Source organism: Chanodichthys erythropterus, chromosome 3, assembly GCF_024489055.1.
Source record: "Chanodichthys erythropterus isolate Z2021 chromosome 3, ASM2448905v1, whole genome shotgun sequence".
Lineage (NCBI taxonomy): Eukaryota > Metazoa > Chordata > Actinopteri > Cypriniformes > Xenocyprididae > Chanodichthys > Chanodichthys erythropterus.
In genome coordinates this window covers 37,448,532-37,465,960 of record NC_090223.1, presented here as the reverse complement: position 1 = coordinate 37,465,960, position 17,429 = coordinate 37,448,532, and the positions used below count along the sequence as shown (strand labels likewise).

The window sequence follows — 17,429 nt, the reverse complement described above, 5'->3', positions numbered from 1 at the left end:
CAGCGCTCAGTTCAGAAGCCTGCATCTCTGATGGTATGGGGTTGCATGAGTGTGTGTGGCATGGGCAGCTTACACATCTGGAAAGGCACCATCAATGCTGAAAGGTATATCCAAGTTCTAGAACAACATCTGCTCCCATCAAGACACCGTCTCTTTCAGGGAAGACCTTGCATTTTCCAACATGACAATGCCAGAACACATACTGCATCAATTACAACATCATGGCTGCGTAGAAGAAGGATCCAGGTACTGAAATGGCCAGCCTGGAGTCCAGATCTTTCACCCATAGAAAACATTTGGCGCATCATAAAGAGGAAGATGCGACAAAGAAGACCTAAGACAGTTGAGCAACTAGAAGTCTGTATTATTTAGACAAGAATGGGACAACATTCCTATTCCTAAACTTGAGTAACTTGTCTCCTCAGTCCCCAGACGTTTGCAGACTATTATAAAAAGAAGAAGGGATGCCACACAGTGGTAAACATGGCCTTGTCCCAACTTTTTTGAGATGTGTTGATGCCATGAAATTTAAAATCAACTTATTTTTTTTCGCAAAAAGATGCATTTTCTCAGTTTAAACATTTGATATGTCATCTATGTTGTATTCTCAACAAAATATTGAAATTTGAAACTTCCACATCACTGCATTCTGTTTTTATTCACAATTTGTACAATCTGTATGGGTCTGCATATGAACTGTTCCTGTCTTACAGTATAGAGAAATTCTAGAGTGCATTTTTTATTATTATTAAAAAAAAAAAAAAAAAAAAAAAACTAAATCAAATTGACTGACAGCACTGATTAAAAACAAAAAAATATAGCTGCGAGCAGCGATGGCGGGCCCAAGCCCGGTGGCACCGCCACCCCGGTGGCTTCAGGGCAACTGTGCACAGCGGGCAATAGGCACTTAAAACGGTTAAACATCAAAGGACTATGTCAAATTCACTCCACATTTACTGCACTACAAGGTGCCGTTATAGAGCCCCTCCTCCCTGCCCATTTTCAAAGGATTACATGTGCTAAGTTTTAACATTATTCTGATGAATTTTGAAGCAAATCAGGTAAAAATAAGAGGGTGATCTCAATGTATGCTGAAAGTGACACATTTTCTGCTTCCAGTTGGTGGCGCTATGACTTTGAATCACAATAGTCAAATCAATGTGATCAGCCTTGTACAACGAAGACTAAGCCAAAGTTTCATCAAAATCAATTAATGTATGCAGAAGTTATAACACTTTGTTTCCCTTTTCTTGCCATAAATTCGTTGCCTCGCCACGGCCAAACCGTTTGAGATATCCAAAATCCGTTTGCAATTAAACAACTTCAATGTGTTAGCAACAAGTTAAAAAAAGCTTGGTGTAAATTGGATAAACCCTGTAGGAGTAGTAGTATAAAATTCATAGCCTGTTTTTTCAAAAAATTAACATTCAAACCAAAATAGCTGACTTCCTGTTGGTCGGAGCTAATGAATGTAAATTAGAAAATTGTCCGGCTTGCTGAGAATAATATGTGTACCGAGTTTGGTGACTGTAGGAAAAACTAACCCCCCCACTTTTGTCAAAAGGTGGCGCTACTGAGCCCCTCCACCACGCCCATTTCTATGGCTTTGTCCATGTCTACTGGTTGACAATATTGATGTGTGTGTCGAGTTTCATGCAATTTGAAGCATGTTAAGAGCCACAAAAACACTCAAGAATATTATTACAGTTTGACCTGTTGCCATGGCAACAATATTTCAAATATCAAAAATCCTGTCATAGGTCTACATCTGCTGTGTATTGACATTACACTGATGAAGTTTGAAGCAAATCAGGTAAAAATAAGAGGGTGATCTCAAAGCATTTTAAAAGTGATACACTTCTTGCTGCCATTTGGTGGCGCTATAACTTTGACTCACAATAGTTACATCCATGTGATCAGACTACTACAACCAACACACTCCTGAAGTTTCATAAACATCAATCAATGTATGCAGAAGTTATAACACATTTCCTGTTTCCCTTTTCTCGCCATAAATTCGTTGCCTCGCCACGGCCAAACCGTTTGAGATATCCAAAATCCGTTTGCAATTAAACAACTTCAATGTGTTCGCAACAAGTTAAAAAAAAGCTTGGTGTAAATTGGATAAACCCTGTAGGAGTAGTAGTATAAAATTCATAGCCTGTTTTTTCAAAAAATTAACATTCAAACCAAAATAGCTGACTTCCTGTTGGTCGGAGCTAATGAATGTAAATTAGAAAATTGTCCGGCTTGATGAGAATAATATGTGTACCGAGTTTGGTGACTGTAGGAAAAACTAACCCCCCCACTTTTGTCAAAAGGTGGCGCTACTGAGCCCCTCCACCACGCCCATTTCTATGGCTTTGTCCATGTCTACTGGTTGACAATATTGATGTGTGTGTCGAGTTTCATGCAATTTGAAGCATGTTAAGAGCCTCAAAAACACTCAAGAATATTATTACAGTTTGACCTGTTGCCATGGCAACAATATTTCAAATATCAAAAATCCTGTCATAGGTCTACATCTGCTGTGTATTGACATTACACTGATGAAGTTTGAAGCAAATCAGGTAAAAATAAGAGGGTGATCTCAAAACATTTCAAAAAGTGATACACTTCCTGCTGCCAGTTGGTGGCGCTATAACTTTGACTCACAATAGTCACATCCATGTGATCAGACTCCTATAACGAACACACTCGTGAAGTTTCATAAAGATCAATATATGTATTAAGACGTTATAACACATTTCCTGTTTCCTTTTTCTCGCCATAAATTCGTTGCCTCGCCACGGCCAAACCGTTCGAGATATCAAAAATCCCCCTGGCAATTTTTAATCATCAGTGTCTTGACTTCATGCTGACCGAGTTTGGTGGCGATCGGATTAATCGTCTAGGAGGAGTATATCAAATTCCAGAGCATGCGTTTTTCAAACAACCCTTAATAGCTGACTTCCTGTTGGCGTGGCGATTAACTTAGAGCGCGAAAGTTGTTCGGCCCGATGAGGTCTATATGTGTACCGAGTTTCATACTAATACGTGCAAGCATGTTTAATATATGGACCAAATTTTCAGACTTTTTTTCAAGGGGGCGCTGTCGAGCCCCCTGCCACGCCCGGGTACCAGCCTCTCCGGCGTCCTAATGGCCGCGGATTCCAATGTGTGTGCCAATTTTCAAGAGTTTTTGAGCATGTTAAGGCCCCCAAAAAGCCCCGGAAGACGGAAAAAAAAAAAAATAAAAAAAAAAATAATAATAATCCTTAGAAGAACAAGAGGGCCCTGCGCGAATTTTCGCTTGGGCCCTAATAACCCAGCATCTGTTTTGTCCAGTATTTACTCAGCACTGGGTTGCCAAAAAAACAAATTTGATTGTTTTTAACCCAGCATTTTTGTAGCTGACAAAATTTAAAACGATTTAGATTCATTTAAGAAGTCCTGCATAGACCAGAATCAATGCAGAGATCACTATATTGTGTGGTTCCAAGTCTGGGACAGTTTTGTTTATTGCACACAATAAGCATTCCACTGCTATTTGACCAGCAGATGGCAGAAAAGGAGTAAAAGTACTCGTCTAATTTCATGATGAAAACAATCTACGCTGTAGATCAGAGAGAGGCTGCTCACTGCAGAGCCATGGGTGGAGCGTGAAGTCTCTGGACGTCCAGCCCCTTCTCTAGATGTAATTTGGGCGTAATGGGTAGAGCTAGAAGGTCCAACCACACCCTAACCCTACCCATAACTCTATCCCTCCACCCATTAGATCCACAGAGGTGGAGATGGACTTGGTCAAGCTCAAACCAAGACGTCCAGAGAGGGAGAGCTGGACGTCAATTGGCACCACTTGGATCGGTACGTATCCACCTTTTCTGTGAAGCTCCCAGACCAGCTGTCCATCCTTCCATCGGTCCCATATTATTGGGAAAAGTCTTTAAATATTATAAAATATTTTAAAAGGTTAGAATGATTCAGAAATGATAACGCAATCACATGCTATAATGTAAAAATAAATGTAGCCTAACGTGAAAGTTTGTTTTTTACTGAAGTAAAGTTGCCCTCAAGCCTGTACAGTAGCGACAGCGGCATTTAGAGGTGGCTCATTTCTCTCGTGTATGTCACTGGGCAAATGTTCACGCACTGACCCACGCGCATGAAGACACACCAGTCCACAGCTTACTGCCAGTAACGATGCGATCTCTCGCCCTGTGCTTCTCGTTTGCGCTCCAGTGCTTCGTTCTCCAAAGCGCATCAGAGTACTCTTCAAAATCCGAGCTGGAATACGAATTTGGTGACTATCGGGGCAAGTTCTGTATGGACGATCAAGGTTTTGTTTATGGCATCGGAGAAGTTTATTATCCGAGCTCCACAGCGTGTCCCTGCACCTGCACAGAGGATGGACCCGTGTGTGTCAAACCCAAGTGCCCGCGGATACACCCGAGATGCACGCGCATCAAATTCAAGTCGTGCTGTCCCGTGTGTGAAGCCGTCAGTAAAGTTTGCGTGTATGAAGGAAAAACTTACAGAATGCTGGAGGAATTTAGGGTGAGTCAGCGTAAGTTCTTAGGCTAGAAAATACATGTCACTATTGTATTGGTCTAAATGTTCTTTCTTTCTTTCTAGAACTTTGCATAGCATAGAATAACAACCTTTTTCATTGTTTTCATCACAACACTACACAATTTTCAGGAAATGTAGGTTGGGACATATTATTAATTGCATGATAATTGTTTGACTCCGTGATATATTATGTTTTTGACTTTTTAAATTCTCTTTTAAGGCAGTATATTTTACTTATATTCACATTTACATTCCTGTTTAAAACAGTTGTCACCCTGTGAGCGTTGCCGGTGTGAAGTCAACAGAGAAGTTTACTGCACCATATCCGGCTGTCCTGCCTTACATTGTGTAAATCCTGTATATGAACCCAACCATTGCTGTCCTGTGTGCAAAAGCGGTGAGAGTCCTTACACATGCATCCAACGTAATGTTTTTATAAACTCCATCACATGCATCTAGTGTTTTGAGAGACATGTAGGTTGTGTTGTGCAACTCACAAGGATCAATGAGGAAGTTACACTGGTGATGTGGAGCCCTCACCTCTTGTTTTCGATCGATTTGTTCTTGATTACTGCATAGTTCGCAGTGATGTCATGGAAAAAGAATGATGCAATGGAATTGTTCGATAGATTGTTTACTACCAACATGGCGTCTATAAATAGGAACTAGTTCACCGCGTGCTGGGATGGCACAGGCACTATGGGGCATTAGGCCATTCCTGACAACAGAAGGCAAGAAGAGGTGGACAGATTGTGTGTATAATGTTTATGTAGAAATGGGTAATAATATGTATCAATTTCAAAACATGTATATATGAAAGTATGTATGACATTGTGTATAAATGTAATGCATTTGTGGGCGTCTGCCTGGTAAGTTCTATTCATGAGCAATAGTGGGATAGTTTCATTAAAAATAAATTATGTTATCATTTACTCACACTAATGTTGTTCCAAACCTGCATGACTTTATTTCTTCTGTGGAACATAAAAATAAAACGGTTACACTTTATTTTAATGTGTCCCTATTACTGTGTAATTATACATAAAAGTACTACTGAGTAATATTAAAGGTGCAATATGTAAGAATTTTGCAGTAAAATATCCAAAATCCACTAGGCCAGTGTTATATATTTTGTTCACTTGAGTACTTACAATATCCCAAATGTTTCCAACTATTAGTTAAATTGCAGTTTTAACCAAGGCTCCGGGACGTGTGAGGAGTCGCCTGTCAATTGTGTCATACCCGCGTTACCCTCGGTTTCCGGTTTGATTTTGTAGAAACCATGGAAACACCAAAAACATGTTTTAATAGACAAGGGAACATCTGTTTTGATACTTTTATAGACAGAAACCTAATTATTGTTATATAGCTCAACATGTTTAGTCTTATTGTTTAAATCTAATTTTTTTTGTGAGTACCATGCTTTACCATGCCTCAGAGAAAAACACTGTTTTGTCAAGTAGCTAACATAGCATATTCAGATGCAGCTTTATTTTTAGTAACAGTAATACAGAATTTTCTCCATCATACAATACGTTTTAAAATTAATTGCATGCCATTTACCAACACAAGCCATCCAGCATTTAATATGATAATCTAAAATCGATCAGCTTACTGCAGTGTGTAACAGTGTCTCACAGCAGCCGCCGAACGAACGCGCAGAGTAACGTTATAACATCATTTTCAACACACTCAAATGTATCTAATATGATAAACAGAGCTGCGTTACCTCATACTCATGACCGGAAAAGCGGAAGCAGCGCCGGCGACTGTGGCATAATAAAAGTTCAGCTGCTCGTGAGGCGTGTGTTACGCAATCGCTCCAGAGTCCTCGTTCAGCTCCCACAACACTCGCTCCTGCTCTTTCTTCATACTACAGTAACATTGATAATTGCATCTATGAACATGATTTCTTCCCGAGTCCTATCACTATTCTTTTGCACCGTCCGTTGAGATGGAGACCACATGTCCCAAGATTCTGCTCTAAAACTTGGCATCATCAAGCTACTCCTTTGTTTTTGGATAAGCCTCTAGCGACCTCTAGCGGACAGAAAATACTACATATTGCACCTTTAATTAAAGGGATAGTTCAGCCAAAAATGAAAATTTGATGTTTATCTGCTTACCCCCAGTGCATCCAAGATGTAGGTGACTTTTGTTTCTTCAGCAGAACACAAATGATGATTTTTAACTCCAACCGCTGCCGTCTGTCAGTGGTATAATGCAAGTCAGCGAGAACTTGGACTATAAGAGTAAATAAAACACGACAGACAAATCCAAATTAAACCCTGCGGCTCATGACGACACATTGATGTCCTAAGACACGAAACGGGTTTGTGCGAGAAACCGAACAGTATTTATATAATTTTTACCTCTAATACACCAAAATGTCCAACTGCGTTCAGCATTCGCTCAGTGAGGTCTGATCGTGCTCTGACAACGTCAGTGATGTCTCGCGCTGCCGTTGTCAGAGCGTGATCAGACCTCACGAATCGAGTGATGAATGCAGTTGGACATTGTGGTGTTTTAGAGGTAAAAAATGATATAAATACTGTTCGGTTTCTCGCACAAACTGATCGTTTCAAGTCTTAGACTATCAGTGTGTTGTCATGAGCCGCAGGGTTTAATTTGGATTTGTCTATGGAAGTGTTTTAGACTCTTATTGTACGAGTTCCCATCCACTGGCATTATAAGACTGACAGACGGCAGCGGTTGTAGGTAAAAATCATCATCTGTGTTCTGCTGAAGAAACAAAGTCACCTACATCTTGGATGCACTGGGGGTAAGCAGATAAACATCAAATTTTCATTTTTGGCTGAACTATCCCTTTAAGTACATGTACTTACTTTAGGGTAGGTTTAGGTTTGGTTTAGGTTAGTAGCATGTAATTATGCCTAATTTATGGTTATTACTATAGTGAAAACATGTAACGTGTAAGAAGGACACATTAAAATAAAGTGTTACGAATAAAACATAAATAAAAACAACAACATTGTTTTGGACTATATGCTTTTTCCTGCATTGTGGCAGATTTATTGATTATACACCCCCCCAAAAAAAAAAAAAAAAACTCTGCATTTTCATTTTTTCTCCCTTATTTTTACATGACTGTTCTTTTTCCGACCACAGTGTTTTCCAATCATGCCACCCTTTTTTGTGAGCACACAACAAGTGCCACAAAAGTCACCAATTTAAAAAGTGGTTAAATGAATAAAAACAGTTCATTTTGCGTCATGCAGGTTTAGAGCGACATGAGTAACCTAAATGCTGACAGAATTTTAATTTTTAGGTGAACTATTATAAGCGAAGTTATAATTCCACCCAAATGCTGAGCTTAACACTCCTGTCTCCTAATGAAAGGGCCAAACTGCTTTGCTGGAAATCGCGTGATCTCAGCTGGAGAACGTGTGGAGATTGATGAGCAGACGGTGTGTTTCTGCACCTACCAGGATGGAACGTGGCAGACGCACCCTCACGCTACCTGTGAGGAGCGCCAGCAAACAGACAATGAAGCCACTGACTCCGACAACACATCCAAACAGATGGAGGAGCAGGAGAAGGAGAAAGAGAGAGTGTTCTCGCCCAGGCTGGATGTCATCCCGTGAAGGGAAGTGTGCCTGGCACCAGCTCTCCTGACAGGCAGGAGGGGATGGAGTGCCCAGTGTAAACACAACCTGCACTGGGATAACTGCCAATGCTGACCTCTACAGCCAACCTCACCACGCCCCGCCCACCCTGAACCAGATTCGCAACATGCAGTAGCAATATCACAATGTTCCATAACTCTATATATGTACACTACCATTCCAAAGATTGGGTTTCCACAAGCAAGCACAACTGTTTTCAACATTGATGATAACACGAAATGTTTCATGAGCACCAAATCAAGATGTTAGAATGATTTCTGAAGGATCATGTGACACTGAATGATGCTGAAAATTCAGCTTTTAAAAATACATTTTAAAATAGATATTAATATAGTTATTGTAAATTGTAATAATATTTCACAACATTTTTACTGTATTTGTGATCAAATGCCCCATACTTTTGACCGGTAGTGTAAATGTGTGTATATTACTGTATATCATTTTGACTACTTATTAAGATGCAGTTATACAGCATTACATTTAAATATAGTATTGTATTTTTAAAAAAATGATCTCCCATTTTTCCATCTCGTTCATGTTGTTGAATTTTTGGTTGACTTCTAAATGTTTTATTCTATGGCCAGTATGATGAGTTTAAGTAATAATTTCAGTGTTCATTCTAACAGATTTTACAAAAAGTCTTGCTGTATTAGATATAACCAGTAAAATGTTGTTCTCCATAAAGACGATTTGTTTAGATGGGAAGTGGAGCATGCAATTGAAACACCCATTTTCAAAGGGCTGGTCAAATGGAAACATATAATTTATGTATTAAAACACCTCAGGTTTGAGTATTTTCTGCTTGTTTGAACATTTGAATCATTGCATCTTTTAAGTTTTGTTGATTTTATCTCACTAATTTACAAAATGCATGTAAATATAATGGCATCATTGTATTTATGAATTAAAAACAGACAATTTCTTTCAGTTTAAATTATGACATAGTGTATTTATAGCCTATCTGAAGCTGTGAGTCAGGTTTCTTAAGCTGTAATTTTACATCGCACATGCATAATTAATATATAGCTACACTGTAAAAATTATTCTTCAAAGTTGTAAATAAAACAAAGATTATCGGATTACATTTTACAAGAAAATACTATTTCAGTCTTTAAAATTTCACGTTTAATTCATTATGTTACTTGCCATTTCTCTGTGAAATTTATTAGCAATATCTGAGTGAAATTTGTTGTAGTTTTTTCAGCTAATAGACAGTGGGCTCCAAAAGTTAGCCCATAATTTCATTTCATTTTTTATTCACAGATAATATTATACACATAACAATATAAGTATAAAAGTACAAAGTTTAAGTGAAAAACCAACATGGATTTCAGTATTTGGTGGTATGTCTTTGATGTGAGCAGCAATTAAGTTTCATGAACTCCACAAGCTGCAAAAATTAATGATCATATTCAACATGTCTTACACGTTATTTTATATTTTCACGTTAATGACAATGTATTTGCTCTGTTTGAAAGACAAAGGCTACATACGCCACGCTAGGTGGCGACACGCAGACAAAGACGGTGAAGTTTGCGCCGGAAGCAGTCAGAGCTGTGGTGCGCGCACGAATATATCCCATCATTCCTTTCTGTCTCTTCCTCTTTCCCTTTCGGCGACAATGTCTAAGAGAGGTAAGAAACACACATGAAAATCCAGAATCATCCTTGAAATGACAGACTCGGAAGCCCCCAAACTGAATACACGGGTTTAACTGATCATAGAGGAATTATATTTTCTATATATTGATTTCAGTTCCCAAGTATATTTTGATAAAGATAGTTATGTACCTCTGCAGCTAGCCGGAGAAGCCATGTTTGCTAAGTACGCAGAGCCAAGCTCGTGGAGGCAGTAGTGTGATGATTAAACACTTCAAACGCAAACTTTGTTGCGCGAAAGCAAGTTCTGGAACACCGTTTCATGTGAAATGAACAATTAAAGAACTGGAGGTGCGACTCGAGTAACTTACTGGACCAAAAACATGCAGCGAAGCAGGCAGAGTCTCGGCTGGATGGGGCGAGTTGAATCACACGTTGGCTTATTAGAGAAATGATATGTTTGAGATGTGTAGGAGCTGTTTGTTTACTAGCTTCTGAAATATTGTTTGTGTGAAGTGAAATAAGACTGGTGTCAGAGAGCAATCGTCTGTTCACTACTCTAAATTTGCAGCAGTAACATTTAGACATTTGAAGACTAATATTAAAGCAAACGTCTTTTCTTTTAAATTGCACTAGTTCTAAACCAGTTTAACTTGATTTCTTTTGTCGAAAACACTGGAATTCATGTAGAAAGATAACCTCTATCACATTCACTTTCATTAGGTGTCTTTTTATGTACCAAAAGCCTTTATTACTTACAGAAATTGTATCAGATTTTTTATTTTGTTCCATTGTAATGAGGTGTAAATGGTTTTAATGTTGTTAATGATTGTTTTTGCAGTGTTATTGGCTCAAAAAAAGTTAGTATGTACAGCTGTCAGCATGGTTGTAGTTGTAGTTAGAATTAAAGTCTCTAGATTTCTTGGGGCTGCAGAGTTAATGGTTTATATAATTTATTTCTCTTTTTTATATATATGTAAATAAAAATATACCGGCTTGCTAAATGGAAAGCAAATATGATTGACATATTTTGGTGGTTGTTAAATCATAATGTTTTTGTCTTTCTGTTCAGGACGTGGTGGGTCATCGGGAGCCAAGTTCCGTATTTCACTGGGTCTCCCAGTGGGAGCGGTCATCAACTGCGCTGACAACACAGGTATGAGATCTAACAACATTTGGCATACAGACTTCTTGTCCTTCAAAAAAGCACTTGCTTTGTCTGATCGGTGGCTGGGTGAGTCGTCATTGAAGGAAAAGTAAATCCCATTGCTGTTGGGTGAGATGGCAGTCGCCATGTGCTGTACAATCTCAATCCGTGATGGAACAAATGTTTGTGGTTTGTCACATGCTTTTTCTTGGCTAAGGGTTCGCAGACTTCAATTCAATACATTAACTTGCAGCATGAGAATATAACTTAAAGGGTTAGTTCACCCAAAAATGAGAATTCTGTTATTAATTACTCCCCCTCATGTCGTTCTACACCTGTAAGACCTTCGTTCATCTTCAGAACATAAATTAAGATATTTTTGATAATCTGATGGCTCAGTGAGTCCTCCATTGACAGCAAGATCATTTACACTTTCAAATGCCCAGAAAGCTACTAAAGACATATTTAAAACGGTTCATGCGAGTTCAGTGTTTCTACCTTTTAATATTATAAAGTGACGAGAATACAAAATGACTTTAACAATATAGTGATGGCTGATTTCAAAACACTGTTTCGGAGCTTTACAGCTCGAATCAGTGACTCGGATTTCCTATCAAATGGCTAAACTGCTGAAATCATGTGACTTTGGCGCTCCGAATGACTGATTAGATTTGCAAAGCTCCGAAGCAGTGATTTGAAATCAGCCCATCACTATATTTTTAAAGTCCTTTTTTTTTTTTTTTTTTTTTTTTTTTTTTGGTACACACAAATATCCTTGTTTTATAATAAGGTAGAACCAGCGTACTCACAAACTGATTTAAATGTTTTTAGTACCTTCATGGATCTTGAGAGGTTCAGTGTCATTGCTGTGAATGCAGGCCTCACTGAGCCATCAGATTTCATCAAAAATATAAATTTGTGTTCTGAAGACGAACAAATGTCTTACAGGTGTAGAAGAACACGAGGGTGAGTAATTAATGACATTTTCATTTTTGGGTGAACTGACCCTTTAACTATAGGCCAGAGGTCTTCAGTCCTGCTCCTGGGGACCCATTGTCCTGCTGGGTTTAGCTCCAACCCTAATCAAACACACCTGAACCTGCTAATCAAGCTCGCTTGAAAATCAAAGTCAGGTGTGCTGAAGCAGGTTGGAAACACATTTTGCAGGACAGTGGGTCCTCAGAAGCAGGGTTGAAGACCTCTGCTGTAGGCAAGTAATTTGGTCATTGCGCAGTTATTTAGTTCCACTGTTCTGTCTTTTTTCCCTTGCTTAGGTGCCAAGAACCTGTACATCATATCCGTCAAAGGCATCAAGGGTCGTCTGAACAGGCTCCCTGCCGCTGGTGTGGGCGACATGGTTATGGCCACAGTGAAGAAAGGCAAGCCAGAGCTCAGGAAAAAGGGTGAGTGTTTTCAGAGCCTGCTGCAACTGCACTCTATGAGAAGCATATGTGCTTATACAGCTGTCCTCTTTTAATCCAGTGCATCCTGCGGTGGTGATACGACAGCGGAAGTCGTATCGGCGAAAAGATGGCGTGTTTCTTTACTTCGAAGACAATGCAGGGGTCATAGTAAATAACAAAGGAGAAATGAAAGGTGAGTTGTGAATTTCAGATCTTTCATTATCCTTCTTAAAGCACTTGCTTTGTCTGATCGGTGGCTGGGTGAGTCGTCGTAGAAGGAAATAGCATATCCCATTGCTCTTGGGTGAGATGGCAGTCGCCATGTGCTGTACAATCTCAATCCGTGATGGAACATTCAACTTCTGTTCTTGACACCGGTCACTTTAATTTTAGTTCAAGATTTAGTCCAGGTGCAGTGCTAAATTGTTTCTCTTGTTTTTTGTTTTTTTTTTTTTGTTTTTTTTTAGGCTCAGCTATCACAGGACCCGTAGCCAAGGAATGCGCAGACCTGTGGCCCAGGATTGCTTCCAATGCTGGTAGCATTGCCTGAGCGCAAATGTGGCTTGTCGTTTTCAATAAAACTCAAAGTTTACGCTCGTGTCACTGTCTGTTGATTGCAGGGAATTGTCTTGAAACTATACAATTAAAACTGCAATGTTTTGATTTGATTTCATATCACATTTTATTAAATGCAGAAGTCAAGAGATGTGTCCCAATTTGTATATGTATGTATTCTGACATTTAAGTATGAGTAGTGTTAATACAGAAAATTCCAAAAAGAAAGTGCACTTTAAATACACGGATGATGCACTAAATTCACGGAAAAACGAAGTGTGGAATGTTGGGCACTGCATGCACTCAACTGTCGCAGCTTTAATTATGTAAGGGTCTATTAGACTGCATTGTTGAATGGCAAAATAACCTTATGACCTTCATGGTCACCATGATTTTGCCAAGTAAGACATGTTCCTGGATCAACATTCCAGTCTGAAAATTTAGTCAACCCTGTTCCTACCACTAAACCTACCCATAACTCATCCCTAAAATCAGAGGGGAAAGATAGGTGAATAACATTGATGTAGAAGCACCTAACCCTGGTTGTAAGCCTAAACTTGAGACAAACTGTCGACTTGTCCCTCAAATATGATTGGTTGATTGGAATGTTGTTCCAGGATCAACAAAATGTGGTGATCCAGGAATATGTCTCACTTGGCAAAATCATGGTGACCTAACAGGTCATACTCTACATGGATGAGTACATAGTGTATAGAGCGACATTTAGGACACAAAGGTTTGACAGACTTTGTTGGGCATATCAAGTTTTATTTGACTGCAGTACATGTGGTAAATGCGGTTGTATGGGAAATATTACATCTTGAGGACTGACATCTAAGTACTTTAAAGCTAGATTTCTTCTGTAATGCATTATGAACCTCGATGACATGTTTTTAATTGGCTTGAAATAAGTTAATGGTTAGAATTTATGTATTTATATTTTTTAAAAGACTAACTGAGGTTCCTAAACATTTGGAATACATTTGTTACAAACGCCAGAAATGTTTTTCCCAAACTAATTAAAGCTTAGAAAATACAAATATCGTTAAATTGAGTTAGTGAATACAATGAGAGTTGCGCTTTGATATAAGACTAATCCTCAAAGAGGCTGTTACGTTGTAATTTATATGTTTTAGCAATGTTTACACAGTTTAATTTGCCCTTAAAAAATAAAACTAGCTGTTTCTGCCGGTGTATGCGTTGTGTGGTTGTCATGGACACCAGTTTGTTTGTATGGTGGCGTGAGCTAGCAAGTCAGCTGCACTCTTATTAGATCAACCGAAGAAGTTGCTGCATTTCTGTCTATAGAGGTAAATAAAATTATCAACTCCAAAAAGTACCTTTGGCGACTTTTTACGACCATATTTGTCGGTAAATGTCAAGAGCAGGTATGGAGAAATCTGATGTAATAAATTTCAGCTGTCTTGAAAAAGAGCTACAAGCGGCGCTGGAAGCGGACAGGAAATATCAGAGGGAAAACGATGCCAAATTTCGTGCTTTGAGCCAAAATGTTGGCAGCTATGAAGAATTCAGGTACGTTTCTGGTTTATTGTACTGTGTAATTCACATTTGTGACCCAAAACGATTACTAATTCTGAAACTTTAATTATTAATTATTATTTTTTTCTCTCTTGTAACCGTTGTGAAGATTAAATATGTTTAAATTTCAGGGACATAGTACTAGCATCTCACTTAAAGCCTCTAGATAGAAAGGACATCTCTGGTGCACCAAGAAAGCAGCCGTGGAATCCAATTGCTTTTGGGACAAAGCATGAAAGTGCTTCAGCTGATGAGGTCCAGGTGAGACATTTTATGAAGCCTTTGACCTATATTTTCTCTTACATGCGAATAAATGGATAATCTGGATGCTAGATCCGTCTTGACAATGAAATGTATGACTAACATTATTGTCTTTAGCCTCAGGTATCTGAGATCCAGCCAAGAAGTGCATCAGAATTCATCCGTGACTGGCGCAGGTTTGCAGGGAGCTCTTCTGAAAAGTACAGCCTCCTTGTAAGTTTGGGAGGCAAAGCTCTGCAGGAAATCTTCAGCACTGAGGTTGGCTTCGGTCTTCTAGGCGAGTTCTTTCTGATTCTGTCACAGTGTCTTAAGTCAGGGGACGAGGAAAAAGTGATTGGAGTGCTGGACGGCCTTTCTAGAACTGGCCGTTTCGGCCTCAACCAGTCTCTTCTTAGTCACACGGAACAAAAAGCCTGTGAGGAGCTTTTCAACAAGCTAAAAGTTGTAGGAGGAGAATATCATACTTCTAAAGACGATTCTTCTGACACTTCAATGGTTTGTGAGGCCAGTCTGACACATGTGGAGGACGATGAGACTGACATTACAATAAAACTTAAAGGGTTAATGGGGAAATATGGCATCCAAAAATAGTTTCTATTGAAAACTCCTTAGTTTTTTGTTTTGTTTTCGTAGTTTTTGGTACTTTACGCCAGCAGAAATATGTTAAAAGAAGTGCTGGTCATTTGTTTTTCAGCCATCTTCCCATGGTTACTTTCAGCCTATGAGGCTCCTGAGGATAAGGAGGACATTTTTGCCAGCAGGCCCTGTCCTGCATTTCTCGTCTTTGACACCGCTGCCTTCATAGCCGACATGACCATTGAACTTCCTTGTCACTGCAAACCGGAGGAGACTCATTCAGTGGTATGGTACTATCAAAAACAAATTGGCTCCATGAACACCAAGGTCCTCACAGACTTTGAAGGCACAACAGTGGTGGAATCATCCAAAGTTGGCAGAGGGTCAGATCTGCACAGTCGCTTTTCCATCCGTTTGTTTAGCCTTCTCATCTTCAGGGTCCAGAAAGCTGACTCGGGACACTATATCTGTGGCACGGCCTCTGGTGAATTCTTCTACGGCTACGACGTTGATATCCAGGAGGTCCGTCAAGTTTTATTTCCCTGGAATGTCAAACAGAGATCTCAAGTACAAGAAGCAGAGTCTGTCAAAATGAAAATGGAAATGTTTCAAGTGTTCACCAGCTACTGGTCATGGTCTAAATGTGACCGCTGTGACATCCAGGGGGAGCAGACGCGTGTGGGACTTTGTTATGTCAAAAGCATTTACCTCCATGTACGTTATCAGCATGAATCGGGCACAGTGGCTTCCTGCGGTTCCTCAGCCGTTCCCCAACAGTTTGGACTTTCAGGCAGTGGCTACGGAGCCGAGCTTGAGGTGAGGAACTGCCACACCAACTGCCCTCCGAAACCTACAACATCTCCAGAGAGACGAGCTCTGCTGAAGTTCCTCGAGTATGATGATCGAGGTGTCACCATCCACTTCCACAACCACCCCGCAGACTCTGATCTGGTCTTGACCTGTCCTGGCGCCAAACCTCAGTTCGCTGTGGCCTGGGATAAAGGCTCAGCACCTCTTTATCGCTCTAAGTATTTGGAGGGTTTGAATAAGACTTCTCGTGTCTTCATTGACACCGGTCACCACCTACACTTCAGGCCTGTGCGTCTGGAAGATAAAGGCTCCTATTTCTGCTGGCTCCAAGGAGAGCTGGCTGCAGAGATCAGACTGGGGGTGTATCTGCGCTTGGGACGTTTGCGTCAAATCTCTGACCCGGAGTCTGTCTATGCACTACAAGTTATACTTGCTTGCTACATTGGCATTACAGCTATGTTTCTCTTGACTGTGTTAGTTAGGTTTATTTGGCAGATAAGCAAGGAAGATATATTTGCAGATATTAACAGATCTTGAATGTGCAGCAATTATACTGACGTATGTTTACTGTGAAGTGCAACGTGAAATTAAATAAAATATGCTGCTTAATGAATTTTCTGAATAGAGTCTTTAAAGGGATAGTTCACCCAAAAATGAAAATTTGATGTTTATCTGCTTACCCCCAGCGCATCCAAGATGTAGGTGACTTTGTTTCTTCAGTAGAACACAAATGATGATTTTTAACTCCAACCGTTGCCTGTCAGTCAAATAATGCGAGTGAATGGGAACTCGAACAATAAGAGTCGAAAAAACATGCACAGACAAATCCAAATTAAACCCTGCGGCTCATGACGACACATTGATGTCCTAAGACACGAAACGATCGGTTTGTGCGAGAAACCGAACATTATTTATATAATTTTAATAAATTTACCTCTAAAACACCACTATATCCAACTGCGTTCAGCATCCGGTGTGTGAGCTCTGAACGCACTCTGACAACGGAAGTGATCTAGCACTCATTGAAGCAAAGTGCGAGAGATCACTTCCGTCATCAGAACGCGTTTTCTGGGCAGTTTTTGAGGTAAAAAATAATATAAATATTGTTCGTTACGTATCTTAGGACATCAATGTGTCGTCACGAGCCTCAGGGTTTAATTTGGATTTGTCTGTGCATGTGCTTTTTACTCTCATAGATTTTGTTACCATTGACATGCATTATACGACTGACAGACGGCAACAGTTGAGGTTAAAAATCATCATTTGTGTTCTACTGAAGAAACAAAGTCACCTACATCTTGGGTGCCCTGGGGGTAAGCAGATAAACATCAAATTTTCATTT

The 17,429-nt window shown here is 39.6% G+C and overlaps 4 protein-coding genes across 4 annotated transcripts; all 4 read left to right on the top strand.

Annotated features, from left to right (window-relative positions):
• Nucleotides 1-3,377: 3,377 nt before the first annotated feature.
• On the top strand, nucleotides 3,378-9,161 carry si:dkey-283b1.7 (von Willebrand factor C domain-containing protein 2-like). Its single transcript, XM_067382119.1, has 3 exons — nucleotides 3,378-4,536; nucleotides 4,819-4,948; nucleotides 7,912-9,161. The coding sequence occupies exons 1-3, from the start codon at nucleotides 4,183-4,185 to the stop codon at nucleotides 8,154-8,156; spliced, it is 729 nt and encodes a 242-aa protein (XP_067238220.1). The 5' UTR covers nucleotides 3,378-4,182; the 3' UTR covers nucleotides 8,157-9,161.
• Nucleotides 9,162-9,760: 599 nt separating this feature from the next.
• Nucleotides 9,761-12,938, top strand: rpl23 (ribosomal protein L23). The gene is made up of 5 exons (XM_067382103.1): nucleotides 9,761-9,832; nucleotides 10,869-10,952; nucleotides 12,218-12,346; nucleotides 12,426-12,539; nucleotides 12,814-12,938. Exons 1-5 carry the CDS (start codon nucleotides 9,820-9,822, stop codon nucleotides 12,894-12,896), a joined length of 423 nt encoding a protein of 140 aa, XP_067238204.1. The 5' UTR covers nucleotides 9,761-9,819; the 3' UTR covers nucleotides 12,897-12,938.
• A 126-nt stretch (nucleotides 12,939-13,064) lies between these two features.
• ccdc103 (coiled-coil domain containing 103) lies at nucleotides 13,065-15,292 on the top strand. Its single transcript, XM_067382102.1, has 3 exons — nucleotides 13,065-14,434; nucleotides 14,572-14,701; nucleotides 14,819-15,292. Exons 1-3 carry the CDS (start codon nucleotides 14,277-14,279, stop codon nucleotides 15,290-15,292), a joined length of 762 nt encoding a protein of 253 aa, XP_067238203.1. The 5' UTR covers nucleotides 13,065-14,276.
• Nucleotides 15,293-15,361: 69 nt separating this feature from the next.
• Nucleotides 15,362-16,757, top strand: LOC137017647 (Ig-like V-type domain-containing protein FAM187A). Its single transcript, XM_067382101.1, has one exon. The coding sequence runs from the start codon at nucleotides 15,362-15,364 to the stop codon at nucleotides 16,622-16,624; it is 1,263 nt and encodes a 420-aa protein (XP_067238202.1). The 3' UTR covers nucleotides 16,625-16,757.
• Nucleotides 16,758-17,429: the final 672 nt, after the last annotated feature.